The sequence below is a fragment of the Sceloporus undulatus genome, chromosome 4, assembly GCF_019175285.1.
Source record: "Sceloporus undulatus isolate JIND9_A2432 ecotype Alabama chromosome 4, SceUnd_v1.1, whole genome shotgun sequence".
NCBI lineage: Eukaryota > Metazoa > Chordata > Lepidosauria > Squamata > Phrynosomatidae > Sceloporus > Sceloporus undulatus.
Window position 1 is genome coordinate 186,890,710 of NC_056525.1, and position 27,500 is coordinate 186,918,209.

The 27,500-nt window shown below is 38.3% G+C and overlaps 1 protein-coding gene across 1 annotated transcript in view; it reads right to left on the bottom strand.

Moving 5' to 3' along the window:
• Nucleotides 1–27,500, bottom strand: part of LOC121930143 (cadherin-7) — a 134,205-nt gene that overhangs the window by 103,421 nt on the left and 3,284 nt on the right. The window contains exon 2 of the mRNA XM_042466378.1: nt 13,878–14,102. Coding sequence (XP_042322312.1) covers nt 13,878–14,087 — 210 coding nt within the window. The 5' untranslated portion in view covers nt 14,088–14,102. The remainder of the gene's footprint in view (nt 1–13,877; nt 14,103–27,500) is intronic.

Here is a 27,500-nt window from a genome sequence, read left to right on the forward strand (position 1 = left end):
CACTCCAGCGCCTCCTCCCTTCCAGCTTGTCTCCGTCCTCAACAGGAGCCAAGCGCCGACGGAGGGCCGGAGCCGGCAGCGCGGCCTTAAATAGGCCCTGGCTCCGCCCCCAGACCATGTGGTCAGGGAGACTCCTCCTCCAGGGCAACTGCCCAATGAGCTGCCCTGGAGGACCGGAACTCACGGACCATAGAGCCAGGCTCCTAGAGCGTCACGGGGTGGAAGAGACACCCCTTCCACCCCGCATACCAATAAGGAGCCGAGGCAAGCCCCAGAGGATTTTGGGACTTGCAGTTTTGCCGCCACTTCTAGCGGCAAAGCGGCCTGCCCGTCCAGCCGGGTGGCCACTTTTTGTTTTCTGGATTTACAGGAATAATAAATCATGGCAATCTTATGCTTGGGAATGGAGCCTACAGCACATGGGTCTAATCCACCAACAGAGGTTCCTCTTCTTGTTTGTGGATGTCTGCAGACATGTGTTGCCTTCACCTTGAGGCACTGCTCTTGTGAGCTATCTTGAAGGGAAGCCCACAATCCAGAGATCACAGGGATTCCATCCAGCTTTGCATAGAAAGGGAAGAGGAGAAAAGCTAGCTACTCTATCAACTGGTATTTTTTAGTGCCAGCTAATTTCTGATTGGTTTGGGGCTCAGTTTATTTTATGCTCTATCTTCATTGATTTTGTGAGAGCACTTTTAAGTTCTCCACTCCTGCTGCATAGTAGCAAATTTGTTTTAATGGAAAACTTGGATATGGCCATGGTGGTACATGTCTTGGTTACATCCCATTTGGACTACTGCAATGCACTGTCTTTGGGGCTGCCTCAAAACTTTAGTTGCCTGCAGTCAGACTGTTAACTGGGGAAGGCTACAGCTCCCTTGTTTCAACAACTCCACTGACTGCCAGTCTGTTTCTGGACACAATTCAGTGCTAGTTTTGGCCTATAAAGCTCTATATGGCTTGGGTCCAGATCTTAATCTACACCGCAGAAATAATGTAGTTTGACATTGCTTTAACTGTCATGGTTCAATGCTGTGGAATTGTGGGATATATCTTGTGAGATATGTACCCTTCTGTAAGAGAGCTCCACAACAAACCACAATTCCCAGGGTTCCAAAAAGTGGAGCCATGAAAGTTAAAACAGTTTCAAAGTGCATTCTTTCTGCTTCAGATATGTCCCAGATCACCTGGAGGACTGTATTGCTATTTATGAGCCCTTTAGGTCATCAGGCTTTTAGAAAAGGACAGCTTTTAATGCTGTATTGTGTTGTTTTAAAGTTTGTGTTTAGCCTTGTTTTATTTTAATGTTTTAAATGGTTAATGGTGTAACTTTAACTTTATAAATTGTATAATCTCTTTTTCAATAACTCTTATTTGACACTTTTATTAATAACTTCATATAGTTTTTAATTTGAACTGTTTTAAGTACTGTATGTATGGCCACCTTGAGTTCCATTATTGGGAGAAAGATGGGATACAAATTAATAAAATAAGGATGATGGTGATGGTGATATTATTATTATTAATTATTGTTGTACCATATTCTTCTGGAATAAACACAGAATCAAGTTGCATTGGTTTAGCTAGAATTGACTAAGTGCATGTGCCAGGGTGCCGTCCAGTGTGTATTCCTATCACTGATATATTGTTAAGATATGCATACACATTAACTGAAGAAGAAAAATGAAGATAATGATCAGGGTGGAAGGAGGACTGAGCAGAGCCTTTTGCCTGATATAAAAAAACTATCAGTTAACAATTTTGTGAGCAATAACATTTATACTTCTGAGTACAAGTACCATGGACAGCAGCATACATTACAGTAAGTATACCAGAAAACAGTGGTTGCCATTTCTCTTTCTGAAATATTAAATACTTTAAGGGTGTCACTTCCAGCTGGATGGAACCCTCCTGCGAAGTGGAGCTACATTTCAACATTTTGTTGCAAGTCTCATGTGCTCTAATCAATATCAAATTAATTTCCCAAGGGAGACAACCTCATCCCAAGAGTCAAATGCTCTCAAACTCTTTATCACCAGAATAGTTGACTTTATAGTGCTTCAGTAGCCTTGGGCAGGAATACCATCAGTGAAACTTCCCCCCCTCTCATCTCAGCTAAAGGAGTGTTGCTATGAATACTGATGAACAGATCATTAATACATGACCTCTTGTAAATGAATATATACAGTAATTGGGGTGGCCAGAACTACTCACATACAGATGCATCTTGTATGGAGTGGCTATTACACGATCACAATAGGATTCATCCCAGCTGCTTCCCATCCTGAAGAAACAGCAGACCAAACCAGATTGTAGCTTTATTTAAATGGCTCTACATGCACATTCATAGCTGCTCTGAATGTGTGTAAGTAACTAAAGTGAAGCCATATTCTTTTGCATTAATTCCATCAGCATTCTCCTGAGAATTAAATCAACTGTTTTATTCTCAAGTATTCCCCTGAAGAATACCAAGTATCCTCACCCTCACCTCACAGATATCTGTACCAAGAAAATGGAAGTGGTATATTAAACAAGTGCCAATGTTGCTATTCTCCCTCCCTCCCGAGGGAGGGGAGATAAAGCTTTCTAAGTAAAACAGATGTTTTCCATCTGAGAAAAATTATCCATTCTCCATTTAGCTTAATGTTTCAAGCAATAGCACCTGATTTGATATAAAAATGCACCATGGCCTTTAATAATATAATTAGAATGCAAGGCAGGAGGCAGATTTGTCCTGGTTTTGCATGTGGAGAAAAATGAAGACACAAATCTATATATAATTAGGGTCAGAGGCTTAACACTTTCATTTATCATGCTTTTATCAGAACTTAATGCAATACCCATGTTACAAAACTTTAACTGAAACGTTATTTATCTTCAGTGGATAAGTTCAAAAAATGTGCATAATAATCCCTCCAGAGCTACGAGCTGCATGAAGTTAGGATGGAGAAGAATTACCATGAGGGTCCAAAAAAGTGTGTTTTGGACCAAGAGTGTAGAGCTCCATCTACCCAGGTGTCCAAGTTTTGCCACTGAAAAGCATCAAGACCAAGAGCAGAAAGTGTAAGCCCATGGAAATGTTAAGGATGTAGAAATAAGACATTCCAGAGGATGGATTATTCCTGAGTTACATAAAGCAGAGCTCTCAGCTACAGCAGAGTGAAACTGACATAGTTTATCCTCCCTCCATTTATTATAGGTAGTGGAAGATTTTTTTTTTAAATGATACATCATTCTGAAATGCCCAACAAAAACACCATCACATCCTCTGTGCTGGCCAGGGATGGGCTTGGGACAAAGTGGATGGTTTGTTATTTTGTTTCTCTTTGGCTCCTATTATAACCACATTGCAAGCTGCAGATTTCCATTTCATATTTGTGTTAATTTATCTAACCCAATAACATCTAATAGGCCTATCAACCACTCATTGATATTCAGTGTCCCTTTTTGTTTCCAATTTTTTTTCAAAATTAACTCTTGCTATTGTAATCATGTAAAGGATTTGTTTACACTTTTTTCTTGCTTGGTGATCAGTTTTTTATCTCTGATGTTTACGAGGGGTACTTTTGGGATTAATTTAAAGTTTATTTTTAGGATCTTGCATATGTATAGGTGAATGTTTTTCCAAAATTTCTTAATTTTAGGGCAATGCCAGCAGATATGGAACCAGGATCCCTTAGAAATGTTGCATTTCCAGCAGTTATGATTATTGCTTTTATATATTTTTGCTATTTTTTCTGGTGTGAAATACCAGTGATGGGCCATTTTTAAGTAATTCTCATTAATACTTTGGCATTTTGTCAGTGGACTGAATGGACATTAGGTGATACTGTAAATATCAAACAAAACTACTTACTATGATTATTGACCCCACAGGCCTACCCACAGTTTCATTTGCACAAACCATTACATAAAACATCTCAACAACTCTTACAGCAGTCTTTTGAGGTCCCTAGATCAGAGCTAAAGGGTGGAAATAAGAGAAGAATGGAGTTATTTATTGTGCAATTTAGCTTTGGCCTCACCTGTAATTTTGTTGGTCATGATGACTGAAGCAAGAATGCCATAGATATTCTATTGTTTGGTACAACCAGATAGAGTCAAAATGCAAATGCAGATGTGTAATTTTTTGAATTGTAAGGATATGTTAATTATTTGTAAGTCAAAGTCTTGAACTTAGATGTTCTCTCAATAGCTAGAATTCTGTTGATGCTCTGTGTTAGCAGCTGGCACTGTTTCCAGGGTTATGTACCAGAGAGAATCTACTGGATCTGAACAGCCTACTTCTCCAATTCTTTACTTCCTTCATTGCCGCTAGATCTGCAGCTCTTTTTGTTGCAGTTGTTATGCCACCACAGTGTACCAACAGGATTCCAGAAAATACCTTCCAGCTTTTTAAGAAAAGCTTGCCATTGATGTATAAGTCATTCATGGAGATTCTGTGTGACTGAAAAGAAAGATTTATTCCTTACAAGGAATCCTGCTATATCCTTTCAAAGAAGGATAGATCCTTATTGACTGTGGATATTTACCCTGTACAGAGTCAGCTCACTAAATGCAGTTATGAGTATTTTCTTTTAATAACTGGGAAATGATATGCTTTTAATGCTGTTTTCCCTTTTTAGCTCCCACAGTATAAAAGATATACAGTTGCCTCTCCACTTTCGCAGGGATCCATTCTGGACCCTCCATGAAAATGGAAATTCATCTATATTCAAGCCCCACTAGCTTGAAGTGCCCAAGGTGTGCATCCTTGGGCACTTGCCCCATTTTGTCCCCCTCCATTTGCCACCCCCAAATGGGTGAGGGACACAGACTTCAAGTCTGCAAAAATGGAGAGGTAACTGTATAAACAAATAGACAGGCAAGCACAAAGATAGATGATAGTTAATTGATAGGCAGATAATAAAAAAGACAGACCAAAAGATGATAAAGAGATGCAATTCTATCCAAGCTTTATCTTCTTAATTCTGAAATTCCTTTCCTGCTGTCTTTTGTAAGTCTGTCACTAAAGAATTACATAACATAGTTGCAAAGGAAAAACAAGCAAGGACAGGATATACAATCACAGTCAAAGTCTTTGCAAAGGACACACTATAAGCCTCACCAGGAACGTAATGGCCTACAGCATGCTGCATTGTCACAGGCCTGAAAGCACTTTAGGGCTGAGAAAGATGGAGGGAGCAGGGGGGAAATGAATATCTGAACTTCTGTCTTTATGTGGGTTCTGACAGGCACTGGGTATCTATGGAGGAAAATGTGCTTAAAAGCAAAGCAGGGAGAATATGTGCTATGTGGGTTACATTATGATAAACCTCCTTGAACTGTTGGTGTTAGGATGAACATAACAACAGCATAAAGATTATACTCCTGTATATCCTAAAGGCACTAGATCAATTTGATCTTGGAAGCTAAGCAGAGTCTGATCTGGTTAGCACTTGGATGGGAGACAGTCAACAGATACCAGTACTATAGGCTGTATTTCAGAGGAAGGCACTGGCAAACCCACCTCTGAGTATTTATTCCTCACCCAGGAAAACCCTATGAAATTAATGGGGTCACCATAAGTCACCAGCCATCCTGAAGGCACAAACAAACATGCACACACTCCTTTCACTATTATTGCATTGAGATACTTAATTCCTCTCAGAAATCATGAAATAGTGAATATAAAGAGCATATGTGCTGTCTTGCTGCTTGGTCCAAGTTTTATTTAGACCAAAATTCTGAAGTTACAGGTGTGATCTCCAACAAAAGGCTGCCGTGTAAAGTCCTTCTGTTCAGGATTCTTGCCAATCCATTTATCTCCACTCTCCAGTTTTCCACACCAACTACCAAGTATCAGCCAAGGTTTTATGTATATTGTGTAACACTTGTGGGATATTTTGGATTTAAGGACCCTTATATTCTTGAGGAGGTGTTGTAATTTGGACCTAAGGCCTTGACTCCAGACATCAATCCTTATTATAAGGAGGAAAAAGTGAGGATAAACTGTAGATCATGTGGTAATATATTTATATGCATTTATAAACAGTGTTTCAGCAACCCCAAGTGCCATTTTGGACCACTTGGCATACTGGTCTGACCCCATTCTAAGACACCTCTCTAGTATAAAGAGTGTGCTTGTATTGTAAAACTAGGGGCTCATCTTCATGGCCCAAATAAATTGGCCTCGTTCCATTTTCACGGTGACCTATATTCATGACACAGGGTCAAATCCCTAATTTGTGTATGGCCTGTCTTCACAATGTAAGGTCAGTTCCACAACAAATGTGCTCTATCTCCCGCTTAAACTGCTTTTTAAAAATTTACCTTTTAATTCAGATTTTGCAGGAAAACCCAGTGCATTCTGTAGTGATGCCAGCTAGCTGTCTACAAACAGGTCTCTGCTGTGTAGCCCAGCACCACTACTGCTGCTGTGCATCACTCCTGAGGTCAAAACGAGGTGCCCAGTCATGTGATCAATGCCGGATGCTTCATTTCTGACCTCAGAGGGAGTGGTTCATGCTAGTTGTGGCAACACCACTGCATGGCACATGTATGTAGACAACCACCTGGTGTTACTACTTAGTACGGATGTAACCAGGGGAATTGAGGGCACCTCTGTGGTCAAAATACTCTGGGAGCAGTTCAGAGTATTCTGGCTATTACAGACGAGCCCAAGGACAATATAAGAATGAGAAACAGAAAGATTTGTTTTCTTCTAATTGACAAGGCTTAAGATGTGAAGAACTACAAGCTCCAGAGTTCATTCTGCATTGGTAGAATGGAAGGATGTTAGTGGGAAGGACAAGGCAAAGCAGAATAAGAAAGTGGGCAAAGACTGCTGCTGGTAAGGTTTGTATACTACTGCGTCAGTGTCTAATTCATTCATATCAGTTTCAGTTCAACTCTGGACAATGTCATCTATGTATTAGACCACAGATTCAGAGCAGAATGTAAAACATTTGCTTCACATTCTGTTCATTTCTAAAATATGTCACACAATGGCCTAGGGAATAGGAAGAAGCTTCTAAATGTCTACTTCAAAGATCTCACAGATCTTTCTGAGATGTTTCCTTGGGAAATGTTGGGGGAAAAAGGCCACGTCTACTTTTTGTATAGAATATGAACTACCTCTATTTATATTATTAAATATGATTTACAAGAAACAATTGTAACTTTTTTCAGTGAAGTGTGCATTACACCTACACAGATGCTTTATATATTGCCAGTGCCTGTGGCAGGAATGTAAACAATTATCAGTTTTGTAGGACTCTCAGACTAGGGTTTATTACTGAATAAACACTGTAAGCCCATTGCCATAGTCAGTTCATTTCCTTGTGAAGTATGCTTTGGTGGTAGCAGATCCTCCTGGCAGGGATCGTGGACCTATTAAAGTGGTCCACCCACCAAAGCCTTAGAATATGAAGGATTTTCCAGCTGACAGCGCTGGTGATTCTATCAAGGCTTTGGTTTCACTATGGAATGAAGAAATGGGAAGGGCTATCAATACAATCATTCCTAAGTACCCAATCCAGTGTTGTGGAGCCCATAATTCACCTTGGTTTACAAGAAGGTCTGCAGGCAATAAAGTAGGCTGGACAACAGTTACAGTGCAGCTGGCATAGATCTCAGAATGAATTCAACTGGAAGCCAGATTTTTGCTGTGCCTATTGTACAGCAGGGGAGGGAGACCAAAAATGCATATTGTACATCTAGGATTTCATCCTCAACCTCTAACCCAGTAGGACTTTTCCAAATGGTAAGGACATTTTGAATAGGAATCAGGACAGCTCATGTTTGCAACCCATTGCTCTCTGCTGTGAAAAATTTGCTAGATGCTTCAAGGGGAAAAATGTTTGCATTTGTTCAGAACTTAAGAACACACTTGTTACAGATACTATGGAAGTACACCATCAGTTTCAGTTATGATACAGAGAAAACATATGGGATCAGTTTCAGTTATGATAGGGAGAAAACATTTGAAGCAGATCAGCTTACCACATGTACATTTGACTCTTGCCCTTCTTGGCTGATAAAATCTAGCAGCGGTGGTTCCAGAGATGCTAAATGCCTTGTTATATCAGGGGGAGGTACCTGCTGCTTTGAAGGAGGTGGTGGTGTGGCCTCTCCTAAAGAGGTCCTCCCTGGACCCAGAGGTATATAGGAACTATTGCCCCGTTGCAAATACCGTATTTTCCAGCGTATTAGACAACTTTCTAACCCAGGAAAATCTTCTCAAAAGTTGGGGATCATCTTATACGCTGGGTGCAGAAACTTCCGAGCTAGACTGGTCACCACATATGGTGGGGGGAGCTCAAAAACGGCCACGGAGCTCCACTCTGGATCCCACAATAAACTCCAACTCCCAGAATTCCATAGCAAAGAGCCAGACCTAGAGTTAACGCGCTGCCAAACCAGATTATTTCTCCAGTGTGGATGCAGCCACAGTTCTCCTCCTCCTCTTTCTCCCTCTGGATCTCATCCTCCATTTCATGCTTCTATGTTCCTCAGGTTCACAGCAGCAGTGGAGGAATGCAAAACTCACAGCTGCACCATTTTGCAGGCAAAGCAAAGGTAAAGCAAGGCAAGGCAACAGGGAAAGAGAAGCCAAAGCCTCTCCAAATGGAACATGTAGGGCTGGGGCTGGAGGGGAGCCTCCTTTTTCCCCCCTGCCAAGTCCTAGAAGGGGGGGGGGTTAAAAAAAAGAGGCCTGGCTTTTTTTCTTTTTTTAAGTATCCTCCTCTGGCCCTTCTCTCACTCACTCATATAGGAAGAAAGCCAAGAGATGAAAAAAGAGGGGAAAGGAGGGGGAAAGGGTGGATCTTTTATTTTCAAACCCCAGAGTGGGTTTTGTGGTGCTGCAAGGACCCACCTCAGTAGTGTGAAATAGTAATGAGGATTTTGCATTAGAAAGGGAGGAAAGGGAGTGTGCTGAGGGAAAAAAGACACCTCTCTCTGAGGCATCTCTTATTCTTAACATGTGTTGGAAGAGGGGTAGTCTTATACGGTGAATATATGCCAAACTGGAAAAGTCGGGGGTCATCTTATACGCCCAGTCATCTTATATGTCAGAAAATATGGTATCTCCTTTTGAAGCAAGGTGGTTGTCCACGTGGTAGCTGGGCAACTTCAGGAGTTCTCGGAGGGAACAAATAATGTGGATTCATTTCAGACTGGTTTCAGTCCAGGGTGAAGCACTGAAACAGGCTGTCTTACTGGATCTTTCAGTGACCTTTTATAACAGTGTACATGATATCTTACGGGACCAAATCTAGAAGGCACTGTTTTACAGCGGTCCCACTTCTACCTGGAGGACAGATCCTAAAGAGCAGTATCAGGGTATTCCTGTTCAGTCCCATGGCAGTTAGGCTGTGCGTTACCAAGGGGTTTCATCTTATATCCCATGCTGTTCAATAACTACATGAAGTCACAAGGGGGTTTGGATTCGACTGCCTTCAGTTTGCTGACACTCAGATCTACTTATCATCAGAGTCAGCTGGAGTTGTGCAGGTGCTGGCTCAGTGCCTGGATGATGTAATAGGCTGGACGAGGGCTAATAAACTGGAGATAAATCACAATTAAGACAGAGGCTCTATGGATTGGCAGTTCTCTGGTGTGAGAACTGAATAAACAGCTTGTTCTGGATGGGGGTGCACACCCCTGAGGGAGCAGGTATGTAGTTTAGGAGTGCTCCTAGGCCCATCTATATCACCAGAGGACCAAGTAGTTTGGACTGCTTGATGCCATCTTTGACTGGTGCACTAGCTATAACATTTCCTAGGCAGAGATAGTCAAGCCATATGAACCCATGCATTGGTAACCTCCCAGATGGACTGGTGTAATACACTCTATGTGTGGCTGCCCTTGAAGAAGTCTTGTAAGATGCAGCTAATGCAAAATGTAGCCACTCAATTGCTGACTGGAATAACATATAAACAGCATGTAACATCAGGACAATTGTACTGGCTACCCATATGTTTCCGATCTGATTTCAAGGTGTGTATGATAACATTTAAAGTTTTAAATGGCCTGTGAGCTCGATATTTGAGCAATATTTGAGGGAGTAACTCTTCTCAAATGTGCCTGTCAGAGAATTAAGATCTGCCGGGGTGAGGGTTCTTCATATACCACCAGCGAGGTCAATACATTTTGGAAAGGGCCTTCTCAGCTGTAGAACCCCAACTGTGGAATGTTCTTCCCTTAGAAGCCCAACTGGCACCAACATTTATGGCATTTAGGCACCAAGTTAAGATTTGGCTGTTCAGCAAAGCCTTTGGGCCACAAAGACTATTATTTATAGTTTTATTTTTTTAAAAAAAAAAATTAAATTGGGTTTTTAATTCATTATATTGTTTAATATGTCTTAACTGATTTAAACTATCCTACTTGCTGTTGCTACTTGTTTTAGCCTGCTTAATCTATTTTAATACTATTGTAAGCCACCCTGAGAGCTCTTGATATAGGGTAAAGTGTAAGTATTTTAATAAGTAAATATGCTGAGGTTCAAGGTGTCACTTCATCCTTGTTCAGGCGTTCTAAATAAAGGTAAACTAAAGATTTGAACTGAGCATGTGAAAACTGAGAAGTCTGAAGCAGTGAGCCCCTTCTAGGCATGACAGCTTTCCAGATGAGCCTGAATCCTGGAAAATCAGGATCCAGAGAGTTGTAGAGCCTCCAGGCATACCAAAACCTCTCTGCTTAACAGTTACTGCTCTCTGCACATGAGCAAAGTGATAACGGAGGCAGCACTGATAGCACACTCCCATCTTCATAAGCCAATAACTAAATTCCTATTTAGAATGCCTAGATTAGGGTTTTACATTACCATGCTTTGTTTTCTCAGTTGTTTAGAAATACTTGAAAAAATAAGAACTACTTAATTACAAAACACATTGCTTTGGGAAAATTCTTATCAGTATTCAATCCATACCAACTAAATTAAAGAGCATTGGTGCTGCATGAATAAATTGTCAAACAAAATGTGGAATTTTTCATATCATAGAATCATAGAGTTGAAAGAGACCACAAGGGTCACCCAGTCCAACACCCCCCACCCCCCCACCCCCGCTATGCAGAAACTCACAATCAAAGCACCCCTGACAGATGGTCATCCAGCCTCTGTTTAAAGAACTCCAAAGAAGGAGTGTGTTCCACTGTCGAACAGCCCTTACTGTCAAAAGGTTCCTTCTAATGTTGAGGTGGAATATCTTTTCCTGTAGCTTGCATCCATTGTTCTAGGTCCTACTCTCTGTAGCAGCAGAAAACAAGCTTACTCCATCTTCAATATGACATTCTTTCAAATATTTAAACAAGTTGCATGTATATCCTTATTTGAATGTACATCCTTAACTTTGCCTCCCTCTACATTTATTTTGATATAGACTTTTATTACAGTATTTTTCAAAATAGTTTAATAGTGCATGATATTTCTTCTGTGGCTTCAAACCCACATGCACAGAATTGTAGAGTACTGTGTACAATCATTTGTATGCCAAACAATCCCTACTGAACTACAAAAAGCACAGAGTAATCCATTTTCACCCAGTATTCTCTACAGTAATAACAAACATTTGCAGTTAGTCTGCTTCCAAGTCACCTATCCCTTCTTAAAATATTGCCAGTGTGTTTGTAAGATCAGCCAAATGAGCTCAGCAATTACTGTAAGTGATTAATTCCCTATTCAAACCAAAAGCTGATTCCTATTTCGTTATCCTCCCCCAAACTATCACCATTTTTATTTAAATACTTGGACTGAAGAACAACCAATACCACTTTGAAGCTGTGACTGCATTCTCTGAAGATTTGAATCATATACCATGCACTGGTGATTGATGCAAACACAATGGACCAATTGCACAAAATGGGAGCTTATACAAGTGGATGGATATTTTTGTGTAATGTGGAACATTCACATTTTGTTTTAGTTTACAGAAGCATAGGTGTGCATGTGATGTCATTACGTGTGGATGTGCATGTGCATTGGCAGACTGGTTTAGTTGTGCAACACTGCTGTTAACACAGGGGTTGCACATCACTATTAATGAATAACATCACATGTGGAGATTTACACTACACATTCCTATTGATGGATCTTGATCACCATTTTATGACAATTTGCAATAAAAACAAGGTACTATAAAACCAATTGATAAAAATAATAGAACAATGAGAATACAACAAGAAGGTTAGACCTCTGGTCCTTACGTAATATTCAGTTATGCTGTCTAAACTGCTATATAGCAAGCCACCTGACTACACTTCACTACATATTTTTTTAAAAAATGTCATAGGAAAAAAATTGAAAAAAATTAATGCCATTATATAAAACAAAACATTTCAGTGGTTCTCCAACACAGAGCATAAGAACACAGTTGCCTTATACAGAGGCATACCTTCTCTAGTATCCCTTTTCTCAATGACTAACAAATGCCTATTGCAAGTCCAGACGGAAGAAATGAAAACAATAATCCTGATCTGTTATTTCCCAGCAACTAGCTTTTAGATTAATGTTGATGCCACTGCTGTTCTTAATTTTGGAGGAGCCAATAGCAATTAAAACTACTAGTCTTTGATAGCCTTATCCTCCAGGGATTTGTTTAATCATCATTTTGCAAAACCATCCAAGTGGGTAGACATCACTGCATCATCCAGAGTTTAACTCTTCCATAGTTTAACTCTTGCTAAATTGATGATTCAGTTTTTGAGGAGAATGCACTCTGTACCAACACACCAATCTCATCTGATCTCAAAAGGCTAGGTAGGACTAATACTTGAATGAAGGACAACTATGTACAGGACATAAATAGCCTGGATCTTAAGGGAAGTTGTCTTTTTTGTTGCTAATGGAATTTAAATTTTATTGCTTGGATATTAAGACTCTTTGTCTCTTATTGCCCATATAGCCAAAGCGGGGAGTAGCCTCGGGCTGCACTGATATCTCTCCAGACCATCTTAATTGACAACAAAAATCTTGACAAAACTTAAGAAAACGTATGTCACTTACTCTAAACTCTGCCACCCCCCCCCCCCCCCAAAAAAAAAAAAGCCAGTGGAGCTTTGAAAGCTTGAACGATGTATTTTGTGTATTTTTGGATGGTTTTCTGGATTTTGGATGTTGTAGTGTTTTGTTTTATGGCCAACACATCTATCCCGCGATAGGTTTTCTGGATTTGAGGATAGCACATTTTAGCTACAACAAGGGAATTCTAAAGAAGAGGGAGCCAAGAGACTGGAACTTAACAGCAAAGGTAAAAACCTTTTGGTGTATTTTACCTATACATCATATAAAGGTTTTACCACATACAACAGTACAGAGCTTCTTCAGAAATTCAGTGTTCTCTGCCTAAGAAAGTAGTAGGCAGAGTCACACAGGAGAGAAACAGCCTTGATCTCAAGGAAAGTTACTTTTTGTTGCTAATCGAGTTGAAATTGTATTGTTTGGGTTTTAAGACTCTTTGTTGCCAAAAAGCAGAGTGGCTTCTGCTTGCATTGATGTCCCTCCAGACCACTGTTAGCAACAAAAACATCTTGACAATATGTAGGCCTGTAACTCTAACATCGTTTTTTTCTACTTCTCCTATATAATTTCTAACACTTTTGCCTGATGAGGAAGCTAGTGGAGCTTTGAAAGTTTGCATGATATATTTTGTGCATTTTGATTGGCCAAATCACTGTTTTGTGGACTTTGGATATCATTGCACTTTACTGTGTGGCCAAATACCACTGGATATGACTTCCAAATAGGTATGCTTAGAAATGCAATGTCTACTGTATTAAGATAAATATTTAATAGCAGCTTACTGTAACACACATGCAATTCACAAACACAATATCTTAATAGTTTGCATCAGGCAGTACAACAGGACTATACAGAGCATGATCAGGTTTCCTACCTTTCCTACATAGAGAGGATCGGTTCCCATGTACTCCTCCAGTACAAAGAACTGATTCCACACCCAACTCCGCTTGGTTCGTGGTCGCCCAGATTGGAAATATGGTTTTGATCTTGATCTTGAGAGTTCAGTTTGACTCATTCCAGTCAGACAGAGGAAAAGAGCTAGTATCTGTAAAAAATGGCAGAACTCCACCTTGCCCAACTTCATTTTTAATTCTTCTCCCTGTGTAAGGAAAAATAAATAAATAAATAAACAAATAAACAAACTTTGACAAGAGAGTGGGCACAGTTCCAGTTGGCTTAGTAGATTTAGCCTCTAGCAGGATGCCAGCTGGGAGTCAAGAGATAATAATTTGTGGAGTGTTCGATTAAAAAAGGGCACCACTACTGAATAGCCTTCACAAGAGAAATACAAGTATAAAAGGTACCTATAAAGGAAAAGCAGACAAGAATTGTTGTCAGAATTGTTCCATGAAAATTATATTTCTTTCATGTTTCATTTGCTACTACTTGTACATTTCATCCATCACAAGGAAGCTAGATGGATTATCTTGACCTTCCAAGTGCTTTTACCTTCCCTGTCAAGAATATATACATGCTTGAAGGAGGCTGTGTTCAGATGTAAAGATAAGTTAGAATTCCTGACAACACTGTATATCCATTCATAAGCATGGTGGTCATACACACAGCCAGGACAGCCCCTTGTTTCTCTTAGCAGCAAAGGCATCTAAACAAACTAGAGATGTATTAGGAAGTTAGACCTTGGTTTGTCATTTCCCTAATCGACCAGGAACAAGAAAATAGTATCAAACTCTTCTTAGTAGTTGGAACTAAGCAGTGACAACTGGACATTGTAGACAAACATGCTGTTTGTGCATAATAAACAACAATTCTCAGCAGTTCTTACGCCTAGAAATGAGATGTGCAGCTCTCTTTGTTTTACTTACAAAGGTAATAGGATGCCGTGAATAGTCTTTATTGACCTACAGCAATTTACACTGTAAGTTTTCAACCATGACACCACAAGAGTAGAACTGTATCATCTGACAGCAGACAGCTGATATATACATACTTAACAAAGAGGAGTTTATCAGACGAGGGGGAAAGGGGGAAGAAAAAGTCATAATCCTGGCTAAATCATGTGATTGCGCATAAGATTTTCAGATGACTTTGAAAGTTAATCATGCTTAATTTGCGCAATTGCTGAAGCAACTAGGGATACCCAGAATGCATTGTGGTGGAGGCAATCTGTTCTCCTTGGCAGGATTGGTTATGCAATGGATTTCAGTATTCTTTTGAGGTATGGGGCACAATTTTGTTTATACTGGATTAAAAAAATGGGGTGAAATGATACATTTTATTTTGTTGTCTTTTATTCTGTGCAGGATAGAAACATGATTTCAAGACATGGGTTGTAGCGCCAAAACAATGCATGCGTGAAATGATCAATTCCAATTTACTAACAATTCAGTCATGGATATGTGATAAATGCTATCACAATATTATATGGTAATGCCACAATAATTGTGCGGTTGTGTGACTGTGCAAAAATATTGAGTGCTATAGCACTACAGCTGCGTTAGTTTTCATTACCACAATTATTGCTGAATTGGCCCTGTTGTGATAATCTCCTAGGAATCAGCAAAATGTAAAAATCAAGGCTGTTGAACAAGTATGGCCCTCTAGATCTTGTTGGACTTCAACACGTAGGCCAGTAAATTTTCTGTGGAAAAAATTCTAAAATTAAAACATTTTTTGATTTTTCCCCAGATTAATTTTTCTATACAGATTTTTCCATTTTTTTATGTTTTATAAAATGAGTTATCGACAATAAATGACACTATAGTAATGGACAATATTGAAGTTTCAAAATTGTTTTACACAGCAAAGGCTGCATTTTGTGGCAGCCAAAAAATTAGAGAAAAATCAAAAATACATTTTTAAAAAAAGTACACCCAAATACTATCAAGAAGTATAGAAAGCAGCTTTGACATATGTTTTGCTCCACTGTTCCATTTTAAGCCCAAGAGAGGCCTTTTTTTACACAAACACACCCAAAAGAAAGAAAGAAAGTGATCCAAACCTAGGAGAAGTTAGGTTTTTAAATGTCGTAAATAAAAGGAACACAGCATAGGAAAGTTAAGTTGCTTGAACTGAATTCACAGAATCCCCTAGACTGCAAGGTCACTAGCTCTGCTTTTTCCAAGCTCTGCACCAAGAGTACAAGGCTTAGCAGAAGTCTGTTTGGAAACTATAAGCCTATTTCTTTCTCAAAGTCATTTTCTCACTCAAGCAGCCTGTAACCAAATGCATATAGTATACTTTCAGCTGGAATACACCTTTTCCATTATTTCTCATTATAGGAATCTTTTGTAGTATAGCTGTGACATTATGCCAGTGTCACAAGCAGATGCATTGGCACAAACAACCTCAAGATGCTAGTTCTCTTGATTGGAAACCAACAAAAGCTGCACCTAAGCATTCTCGCAAAGGTGTCCTACAGAACTGACTAGGACTGAGAGTTCAGGAAATATATTTAAGATTTTGTCTGAGTGTCAGCCTTCTTCGCAGATTAGGCTACATTCCTAAAAAGTGTTGGAAAGAGGCTGGCTGATGTCCCATTCCTGCGCATGAAATTCAGGATAACATGAGATAATCACTATTTCTCGGTCTCTCTCTCTCTCATTCTCTCTCTGTATGTAACACATGAAAAAACTGGATCCCTGACTAGAAACATGGCATGAAAATAGCAACTATTTTGTGGTTTTTGGAACAGTTCCATTATTTTTAGTGTCAATGGAATGAATTAATCAACATATACATTCAAACTGTAATATATGTAATATGCATCTGCTGAACTAATCTGTTAGTTGTTAAGGGAGCATGAAACACTTTGTTTTTTATATTCATGTAATAAGTTTACAGTCTGTATCTGAAATATAGTGGATGCATGTAGACTGAGCACTCTGGGGTAAATAATTCATTGTATTTTATATGTTCCTTCTAAATTTTCTCTGTATAATCCCTTAACACAAACTAGGCCTCATTTTTCGTTCATTTATCTCTTTATTCACACACTTTCTCCTAAAATCCAGCTTTACCCAAGTAGATCTCAGAATCAAGAAATCTAATCAATTAAAAATATGAATTTATACACATGGAGCTTTTTAGTCTAAACATCCTAGGACTATGTTTAGTTAATTAATGAGGGAATTGACTCCATACTTTATGTGTTGTATCTTGTACTTCCCATTAAACTCTTGGCCATATACTTCCCAAAGGTCAAAAATAATTTCACTCTAAATAGTCAATGCAAAATTGTCAATAGTGATAGTGATTCCCTAGGAATATTTTTAAAAGTTTACTTGGTTGTGATGTTTCCTGTCTGAGGATTCTTTTAATTTAGGTGCTGTTAAAGTTTAAGAGGATTCTTTTAATTTAGGTGCGGTTAAAGTTTAAGAGGAAAAACATTACTAGTGGGAAATGCTTTACACAGTCAAGCAAGAACTGACAGAAATGTGGTTTTCAATTCGTATGTAGATATGAATTGAATACTAACATGTACTTTAAAATTGTATGGTTAAAACCCAAACCAAGTCCAGAAAATAAAGTTTAGACTGTCAAAGTTTGGCTTATAATGCAAGCATATAGTATACAACCATTTAAATTTATATATGTCTTGTTCCATCTTATAAGGAGGCTATCCCCCCTTTTAAGAGGAAACTGTCAAGTAGTCTAGTCAATTTAGGAAAGTGGAAAATAGTAACAAAGAAATAAATGAGACATTAAAACAGACACCAAATCACACATATTATTGAAGAAAAAGAACTGTTTCAGGAAATCTCAAATGAAATAAGTATTCGTCTTAGCCAAATTCATATCACTGACTCACTAAGTCATGAAACATTCTAGATAATAAGTGAATTTACTTCATGTATTTAATAACTGTCTTCTATCTTAAAAGGACATTTATGCTAACAACCATTGGCTCTTCACAGTTCTTTCAGCTATGTAGTTTGTTTCTAATAAACTCAAAAAAGTACCCATAGGGCAAAATCATAATGCAAATAAAAGCATTTCTGACTAAGGAATTACTTTAATGTCTTTCTAAAGGATTGTCTTATTAGGTGCTTCCTTGCAACAGAATATCTCTACTTAACAGGACTGGGGAAGGGGGGAACAGCTACTAAAAGACTCTGTTAACTATATCCTTAAAAAAAACCTAATTTCTGCAGGCAGAGAGATAGACTTTTTAGCTAATGCAATAATAATAATAATAATAATAATAATAATAATAATAATAATAATAATGCCCTTTTCACCAAAGGGCAGTACATTAGAACACATACGATCAAAAACAAATACAATAAAACCACAAAAATACCATATCAAGGTAGGGGAATACTGAAGCAAGCTTTTGTTTCTATAGTGTTATAATAAATATAACAAAATATTAAGTCACAGTCAGTCAATTAATCATCATATACAGATGCATGTTAACCTTTACCTACTATTTATTTTAACAGTATCTATTTGCCATTAATATGAATTGACCCTCTAAAATCCTGGTTCTGAATAAATCCTTGATCCAATTGTTAATCCTGGCAAGATTTAACATGCTGAATCAGTATAAATTTGTGAGGTACACTCTTAAGCAAATTTCATATATGAAACAAGTCTACCATAATGGATTCATTCCAAAGATTTTATTTATGTACTTAGCCATTTATTCATTTATATCCCATCTTTATTCCAAGGAACAGAAACCAGAGTCAATGCTCCTCCCCTCCATTTTCATCCTCACAATAACTTTGTTAGGTGGACTAGACTAAGGAAATTACCAGACAGGGAGAAAGGGGGTAAGAAAAGGGCATAATCCCAGCTAAATCATGCAATTGTGCAGAAGATTTTTAGATGACATCGCGCTCATCCAGGATTTATCCCAGGAAGAACCAAGAATGCTCCAACAACAAACAAGCATGAATGAAGCGTGACTACAAGAGTGCAAAAGTTAATCATTCTTCATGTGTGCTATTACAGAATCAAGAAGGGATACCATTCTCCTTGACAGAATCAGTTTTACACTGGATTTCAGTCTTCTTTTGGAGTATGGGGCACTATTTTGTTTAAAGGTAAAGGTATTCCCCATTGACAAGGTTGTCAAATTGTGTCCTACCATGGGGGTGGTGCTCATTTCCATTACTAAGCCGAAGAGCCAGAGTTGTCAGAGACTACTCTGTGATCATGTGGTCAGCATGATTGCACAGAATGCTGTTTACCTTCCCACCGGAGTGGTACCTATTTATCTACTTGCATTTGCATGCTTTCGAACTATTAGGTGGGCAGAAGCTGGGACTAATAGTAGTAGTAGTAGTAATAATAATAATAATAATAATAATAATAATAATATTTATTTCCCACCTCTACAAAATGCAGTTGAGAAGGCTATGCAATCGAGGCAGCTAGTGATGGAAGCTCACCCTATTATGTGGCACCCGGGCCTCGAACTGCCAACATGCCGATCTTGCAATCAACAGTCAGAGTTTTAACCACTTGAGCCACTGGCTTAAAACAATGTGGTGAAATAATAAATTTTAATTTTTTGTCTTTTATTCTGTGCAGGATGGAAACATGATTTCAAGACATGTGCTGTAGCACTGAAATGGTGCCCCATGGACACCTCTTTCCAGGCCACGGCATTTTGCCGCTTCTCTGTGGCCTGGAAAAGCACCGTATTGGGGCCTCTGGGCTGCCAGTGAGACTGCCCTGCTCCCAACCTGGCAAGAAAAGGGGTGGCTGCAGACTGCCTCTTTTCCACATTCTGTACTGGGCCAATGACTCCAATTCAGATTTGCTTTAAAACATATTTTACAAATACTTCAAACAGCTGCTAGGATCCGCATGAAGTAAACATAATATAGGATATGTGTGTGTGTGTGTGTGTGTGTGTTTAAAGTTCTAATTATGGTAGACAAACAAGCATCAGTACCCAAACCGAAGATCAAAATGAAGGTGTAATGACATTACTGATATGATAACTCCAGCTTATCACTGATCATTTGCACCTGAGAAACAGCTAACATCATAATCATTAAATGATGAGTCATGATGGCTCTTTCTCCCTTATCACTGCAGGCAATGATTGAACAACAGGGAAACAAACTGGAAGTTATAAAGCTAATTACAGATGCTCAGTACTCTAGCCAATAATACACAGTAGCTATGTCTAAGACACCCTGTCTTCCATTGCTTTGCTCAAGACTTGCAGATTCATACCAGTGACCTTCTTAATTGAGTCCAGCCATCTGATGTGTGGTCTACCTCTTTTTCTTCTACCCTCAAACTTTCCAAACTTTATTGTCTTTTCTAATGGGCCATGTTTTCTCATGATGTGGCCAAAATAGGACAGCCTCAGTTTAGTCATCTTGGCTTCTAGAAGTATTTCAGACTTGATCTGTTCAAGGCCTATTTGTTTGCCTTGTGGCTGTCCATGGTATCCGCAGCATGCGTCTTCCTCACCACATCTCAAATGAGTTGATTTTATTTTTATCTGCTTTTTTCCCCATTGTCCAGCTCTTACATCCATATACAGTGATGGGATATACCATGGCTTGTACAATTGTAACCTAAGTGCTCAGTTGTATACTTTTACTCTTTAGGATCTTCTCTTGCTCTTTTATGGCCTCCCTTCCCATTTCATTTGTTTCCAGTTCCATTCTTGTGTAACAGCTAAGTTGACTTATTTGTTTAATGTCCAAGAAAGATACCAACTCAAGCAAATAGTATATCAAACTATAGTTTGCATCATCAAATCATTAGAGTTTCTCTGCTTCTGTTTGTCATCTGCTCGGCAAGCTACAGCTAAGGGCATGCATATCCCCCCCCCCCAGTTGCTCAGTACTATTGTTTCAATTATGTAGCTCAGCTAGCAGAAGCACAGTAGTAGATATGACTAGTCAATCTAGCCTTATACCAACACAAATCATGTGCTGAATTTCACCTTCAAGTCAGAGTTTCCAATTCTAGTTTGCTGGGTGATGCAAAACATGATTTTTCCATTCAGACTTCCCAGTGGTCCATAGTTAAGCCTTCTTAACCATGGTCTGACAAGACCACCAAACATAACCTTCAGCTGTCATTTCCCTTCAGCTGCCATTACTACCACACAGTTCCAGCTTAGTTTTAATAGCCATCTGATATTGATAAACTGTCAGGGTTTTTTTTTCAGAGTGGCAACAGATGGTTATTTAACAGAGATAAAAATACCAACTCAATTTTCATAAGAAATGTCAGTAAAACATTTGCAATATGTTGGGGCCTCTTTTCAAAGAACTTTGAAAGGTCTTGCTCCAAAGAACCATTTATACTCCAGGACTGAGGTAATCTTTAGTGTGACACAAAATTGTTGCTACCATTTATCCTATCCCTGCAGAAGAGGGTGAAGATTGCCATATGGAGCGCAGCTATAACACACGGTCCCAGGCATAAATTCAAACATACCCAAGGGTCTAAATGACCGGTTGGATTTAAGTTCCTTTTTATGAAATTGTATATATTGGTTAATATTGTACACATCAGAGATAGATATGGATATGGGAAGGAGGCCAGGCAGATTATATAGAACTATATTGTGCTTATAATGGATTTAGAATGAGTCAGAGTTGTTAGGTACCTTTCAATTATTATAAGTGTTATAGTGCATTCAGCTATGGTTTGGGCTTACTTTGTGGGACATGTAGGATAGCAGGTCTCTAGAGGATATACCTTTAAGAGAATTCAATGCATCATGCTATCACCTGCAGCCTATTGCTGAGGTAGAGTATATTATGACTTACTATTCCTGTGAACTTGTACCAGCATTCTTCTTATCAGTCAAGTCAAGCTGTTCAATGTTGTAGGTAAGAGATAATGATTTAACTTTGTAAATTTGTCAATGGTATTCTATTGTGTATTATGTTATTGATGGTAATCAATGTATCATTTATTGTCAACCTTGTGCATTTAGCAGTATGGAACACATAATGTACAATATTAATCCGGTTATGAAATTTATATGCTGATGAAGACCTTGGTGAGTCGAAACGGCCACACAGGACTCCGGAGGTAGCCGTCCCGTCTGTATTCAACCCATAAAGGACCCTGCTACCAGCTAATATTACCAGTTCCTACTTCAAGTTCATTTGCTCCAAGCATCATCTATTATTATTGCTGTCTAGATTTTGAACTTTAATATTATGTTGCAGCAGTAGAACCATTTTCACTGCTCAAATTAGCAACATTGTTCACATGGACTGTTATCATCCACTTTTCTGATGTATATTGGCAATAGTTGATGTCTTTTATAATTATGTACCCTGATATATATATATATATATCTTGTAAATAGAAGAAGTTTAGAAGTTACACAGATCTCTTGTTGTCCCCTTGTGTTCAGATAAATTCAAAGGAGCCAAAGGCATACCCAAACCCTCAACTATGAAACTACAGTATTGAGAACAAGAGGCTGCTGGGAAGATATCATAACTCCTTGTGACATTTCCCTCCTTGTGACATACAGCATCTGGTTGTATCTTATCCCATAATGATAAGCACATCCTTCACATCACTGACTGCTGCTGGTAAATTGATATTCAGAGTGAACATACTGGCTCATGAGGAAAATTATGTTAAATGAAAAAAATGGGACTCAACTGAGATCTATCATTTTTTGCTGAAAGTATTGTGTTTCTGATAATACACTTTCAATGGCTGTACCTAATAACTAAGGCTAGCACATCTAGGTGAGGAATGCCAGAAGTTGCTGTATAACAACATCTGGAAAACAACAGAATTCCTACCCCAATCTTGGTGGAGGACCTCATTATTTACACTTTTCCAAATACTTTCAGCTGGGTGTTTCACTGTTCTAATTATTTTTGTTCAGTTAAGTGGTAACACATTTTTCCAACTGGATAGTTTACTTGCTGTAGTCTTAATGGCTGTTATTTTATCTGCACAAATTCTTTACTTTTATTTCTTTGCCTTTCCAGTCTGTTTAACATTGCAGTGTGGTAACTTCTAAAAAATGAGAAAGCAATATCTAGTTTATAATACCTTTGCATTCTTGCAGAACAGTCAATTATTTATTAAATATACTTTATCTTCCGTTTCATATAGATGCATGTATTATAGCTATAAACACACAAATATATGCTACAATGCTATATGTATGTGTCGGAATACCATCATTTCAGGATCATTTACTGTACAAAGTCATTAACTATCATCTCAGCCTTCATATTATTGAAAAGCCTTTTAACTGCCAAGGCATACATACATTCAGGCTTATGCTTGTCAGCCTGAGCAACATGGATATTACTACCACTGAAAGCAATAAAGATTCTGAACCTTTCTCCTACGATTTAGGTGTCATTTGTGTCATCTCTGCTTCAAGGAGTAAAGTACTAAGTGAAGGAGAAAGTAACTCAAAGATTGTGTTTTAAAAGTGCTCTTGTGTCAACCTTGAACATCTTCAGAATGAACAATTGACAAACAGGGGAAGGGGAAGCTGGAGGAAAAAATATTTGCACTTTGCAATTAGTGTATTTTTAAAACATCTAAATATAACTGAAGAGAAAACAGTTCAAAGATGTTCCAAAAATCCTCAAGTTTCATTAAAAGCTCTATTTTTCACATTAATTCAAAAAAATTTCATGTTGTTCCTTATGGTCCAGCATTTTAATCTGGATATCATGATTTAAGATTAACTTCAGTTGATTTGTTTCCTATTGGAATAGATATAGCAGCCCTTATACACTATGTCAAACGTATGGGAGAAACATTTTCAAATAAAAATCAATATGCAGTAATTAAGTATCCACCATATTTATACAGTATACATATTCAGATGGTCCATAACACTTCAAAGGTTATATTTATTAAAAATTTTCATTACTTTCATATATTTTTATGAGATCCATTGGAACACTGTACTCTAAGCCATTCTGGCAACAAAGAGGGACTGATGACACAATCCTATGTATGTCTAGCCAGAATTAATGAGGCTGATTCTCAGGTTAATGTGTAAAGAACTGGCACTTAAAGAGCCCTACATTGAAATATAGTTATTAAGAAATAGGTCCCACTTACATCCAAGCAAACTGTATTCCAAGTAAATTGTATTCTAAGCTTTACTTTCTAGAACATAATACTACTACTATACCAAGAAGTAAGTTTTCCTAAAATAAGGTTTTATCTCCATGTAAATGTCTTCAGCACTGAGCATCTGTGTCATAATAGGATGACTAATAATATTAATATATGATTTTTAAGAATTAAAACCTAGAGTATGATGCCACATATTTTTTTAAAAATAACACAACTAGTAATAAGGATTGAATGAAAGTCTGGGATCATTGAACTGAATAGTGTTTATAAACTGAAAAGTACTTACAACAATAGTAAAACCTTCTCTTGTTGCCTTTTTGAAGTGACAGATTTTTGCAACCTTCCTCGATCTTTACTTTTAGGAACAAGGTTATTCCACCACAACCACACATTTTCTTTTTGAAGCACATCTCCATGTTCATTCCACTCTTAACTCTCAGTCATTCTTTTGACAGGAACATCTGTACATATGTAGAGGAATCCACCAAATCTGGTTTCTCTAGTCCTGACCTCGTAACTACATGCTCCACTGTACATTACTGTTAAGTGAGTTTTCTTAGAGCTTTCCAAGCCAAGGTTTCTATATATTGCAAACGTTTTCCAGTAGAAAGTCACACACTGCCTTTTAAAGCCTTCAGATATGGCTCTCCAACTACTTTCCCCCTTTTAATGGCTTTAACTTCTCAGTATTATATGACTGCCTGGTTGTTAACCCAGATCTGTTCTGTCCCTGAAAACAACCCTGATGTGGAGAGCAGACAATGGAAGCTTGGAAACTGTACTCCACCAAGGTCAACAGTGCAAAAGTTATCCCTTCATTTTCACACTTCTCCACAGTCCTTCAATCAAATAAAACCCTGAGTGTTGTGATAATTCTATAGTTGGCTGTTATCCTTGTTGTCTGAACTACGACCCCTTGAATGCTGTGGAAGCAGCAGGTCCGCCCCATGTTAACTGATCAGCCATAGTTACTGCAATTACAATCTGTCATCCTATTTTACAATCCCACTAGGAAAACTGTATTACTTACACTACAAGGCAAATGTCCCTCTCCTGCGTGCATTCAAGTAGAATCACATCTCTCAAAAATCTTGTTTTTTTTTAAATGAAAAGCATAATCAGAGGATTCCCTCAATTCATGAAACTTATGCAGTTATGGGCGAAATGAATCCAAACAAGTGGATTAATTAAATCTATTAAAATTATCCTTAAAGTGCACTACAAGTGCTGACACAGACTTTACCATTTTATAGGAATAAATGTGGAAAGCCCCCCTCTTCCCCATCATAAAATGAGTCCCTGAATTAAAAGCTCACATGATTAAACTCATTTAATTCCCTGCACCAGATGAGAGTACTAACTACAGAGTACATCCTCCTATTATTAAACTTGGCTGGATATTCATGCAGGAACTACAATGCTTCCTGAATCTAAATCTGATTATTGTTCAAGGAGTATGCACTGCTCCAAACATATGGCCTTGATATGCTGAACTAACTCCAGGTTCCTCTGCAATCTCAAACTGAAAGGGCTGACAAGCTTACAGAAAAGTAATAGCTATACTTCTGGGAATGGCAGAATTTTCCATATTGAATGAATGATCAAAGGAAAAGTAATCAAATTTACACAAGGCTCAAGAAGCAGTACTGAAGTGCTTCAGTTTTAATAGCGGTCTAAAAAGTGTGTTTCAGGTTTGCGATAAGGGTTGGGTAATTCTAGCTATTCACCTGGCGTATCTCAAATGAGATTTGGGTATTAACAAATGCATGCATTCCACTGAACTCTTTTGATTCTATTTGTTTCTTACTTGGAATATAATTTAGATGAAAATCATTTACTATACAAAAGGAAAACATTTCCCCAGCTTAAGTGCTTCATCCAAGGGTTTCACCCTCGACTGACTAAGTGCACACATACGTTGTTCACTTATACATAACAACTATTTTAATTTTTTCCCAACTTCTACAGGGGACAATATGCAAAGTATCTCCCCAAAGTCCACATGTGACATTAGTGTGGGAAGAAGTATGGACAGTCTAAAACACTATACTATTTCTAGCGGTTAAAAAAAATAGGATCCAAGAATTCTAACCCCTCACACTTAGAATTTCAGTTTTAGCACTCAGCCAAACAGTGCCGACCTTCAAGATGGAGACATCTCCATAATGCCCTGGAGAAAGGATTATTATGTGACATCTCTCTGCACAGCCACTATGCTCCCAGAGGAGGCACTCATGTATCGCTGCATATACATAGATGTGTCAGTCGGAGGCAGAGGTAGCCATCATCTGTCTTCAAGCACCCCCTCTCAACAAGACTCATTTGGTTCTTTATTGCCATGAGAGAGCAGAACACAGGGCTGGCACAAACGCATGCATAAGCAAATAGTGCCATATCAGCAAATAAGAACAGCTCTTTTCTTTTGGTTTGGTTTAGTTTTCTTGCTTTTTGTTTTAAGTGTTACTGCAATATACAACTATGAAATAGCCAATGGCAAGCACAATAGCCCAAGGCTGTGCTACAAAGGCAGTTCCTGGCTGTTGAAATTCAACTTCAGATCACTGAAAAGTTGAAAACAAGCAACTTCCATTCATTACCTTTATTTGGGGTACTCTTGGGACTGAAAACAACAACAACCTTTAAAAAGACCTCCTTGCTGAAAGGACACCGATTCAGGATGAATCAAACATGGGTCTCTATATGAAGGGCAAACACGCCATGCCTTCAGCGACTGACTTTTCTAAAGGTTAAACATATGCACAGGCACCAAAGTCCTAGGCGCAAAATGGTTGTGAGGCATAATTCTGGAATAATAAATAGATGCTATCACTGGAAATGAGTTTGCTTGGACCAAAACTGGTCAGCCCAAGGATGAACTGCAATTCTGCAAGAAATGCAGCACACTCTTATTAAATCACCACAGGGAGACTTAAGGAGTTGTAAACTTAATTTTTAAACTTCATCCATCTGACCTATAGTAGTACTTAGTTTGTTATAATCATATACCTGTTGTAACCGGCCCAGATTCCTCGTGATTGGGCGGGCTATAAATAAATAAGTTGTTGTTGTTGTTGTTGTTATTATTATTATTATTATTATTATTATTATTATTATTATTATTATTATTATATACTTTATAAGGTACAACAATATCTGACCAGCACAGTTGTTAATATCCTTCTGAAGAAAGATTAAGACTGTACAGTACTGTGTCTCCCTTCACTTCATACTAAAGAGATAAAACCTTTTCAGGCACTGTGCAAAAATGACCAGTAAAGTTTTTTTATATATCCACAGGCTTACTTCTCTGGACCACGGTATGTATATCTGTTATTGTGTCCTGTTTCTCCCTCTAATCCAGAAGTCATTATTCTTCAGTAATAAAGGATCTAAATTATCTGGAATTTTATTTTATTAACACACAAAAACATGTCAGTTTCTCAGTCATTTTTCTGTCTGTTTGCTGATATAGTGT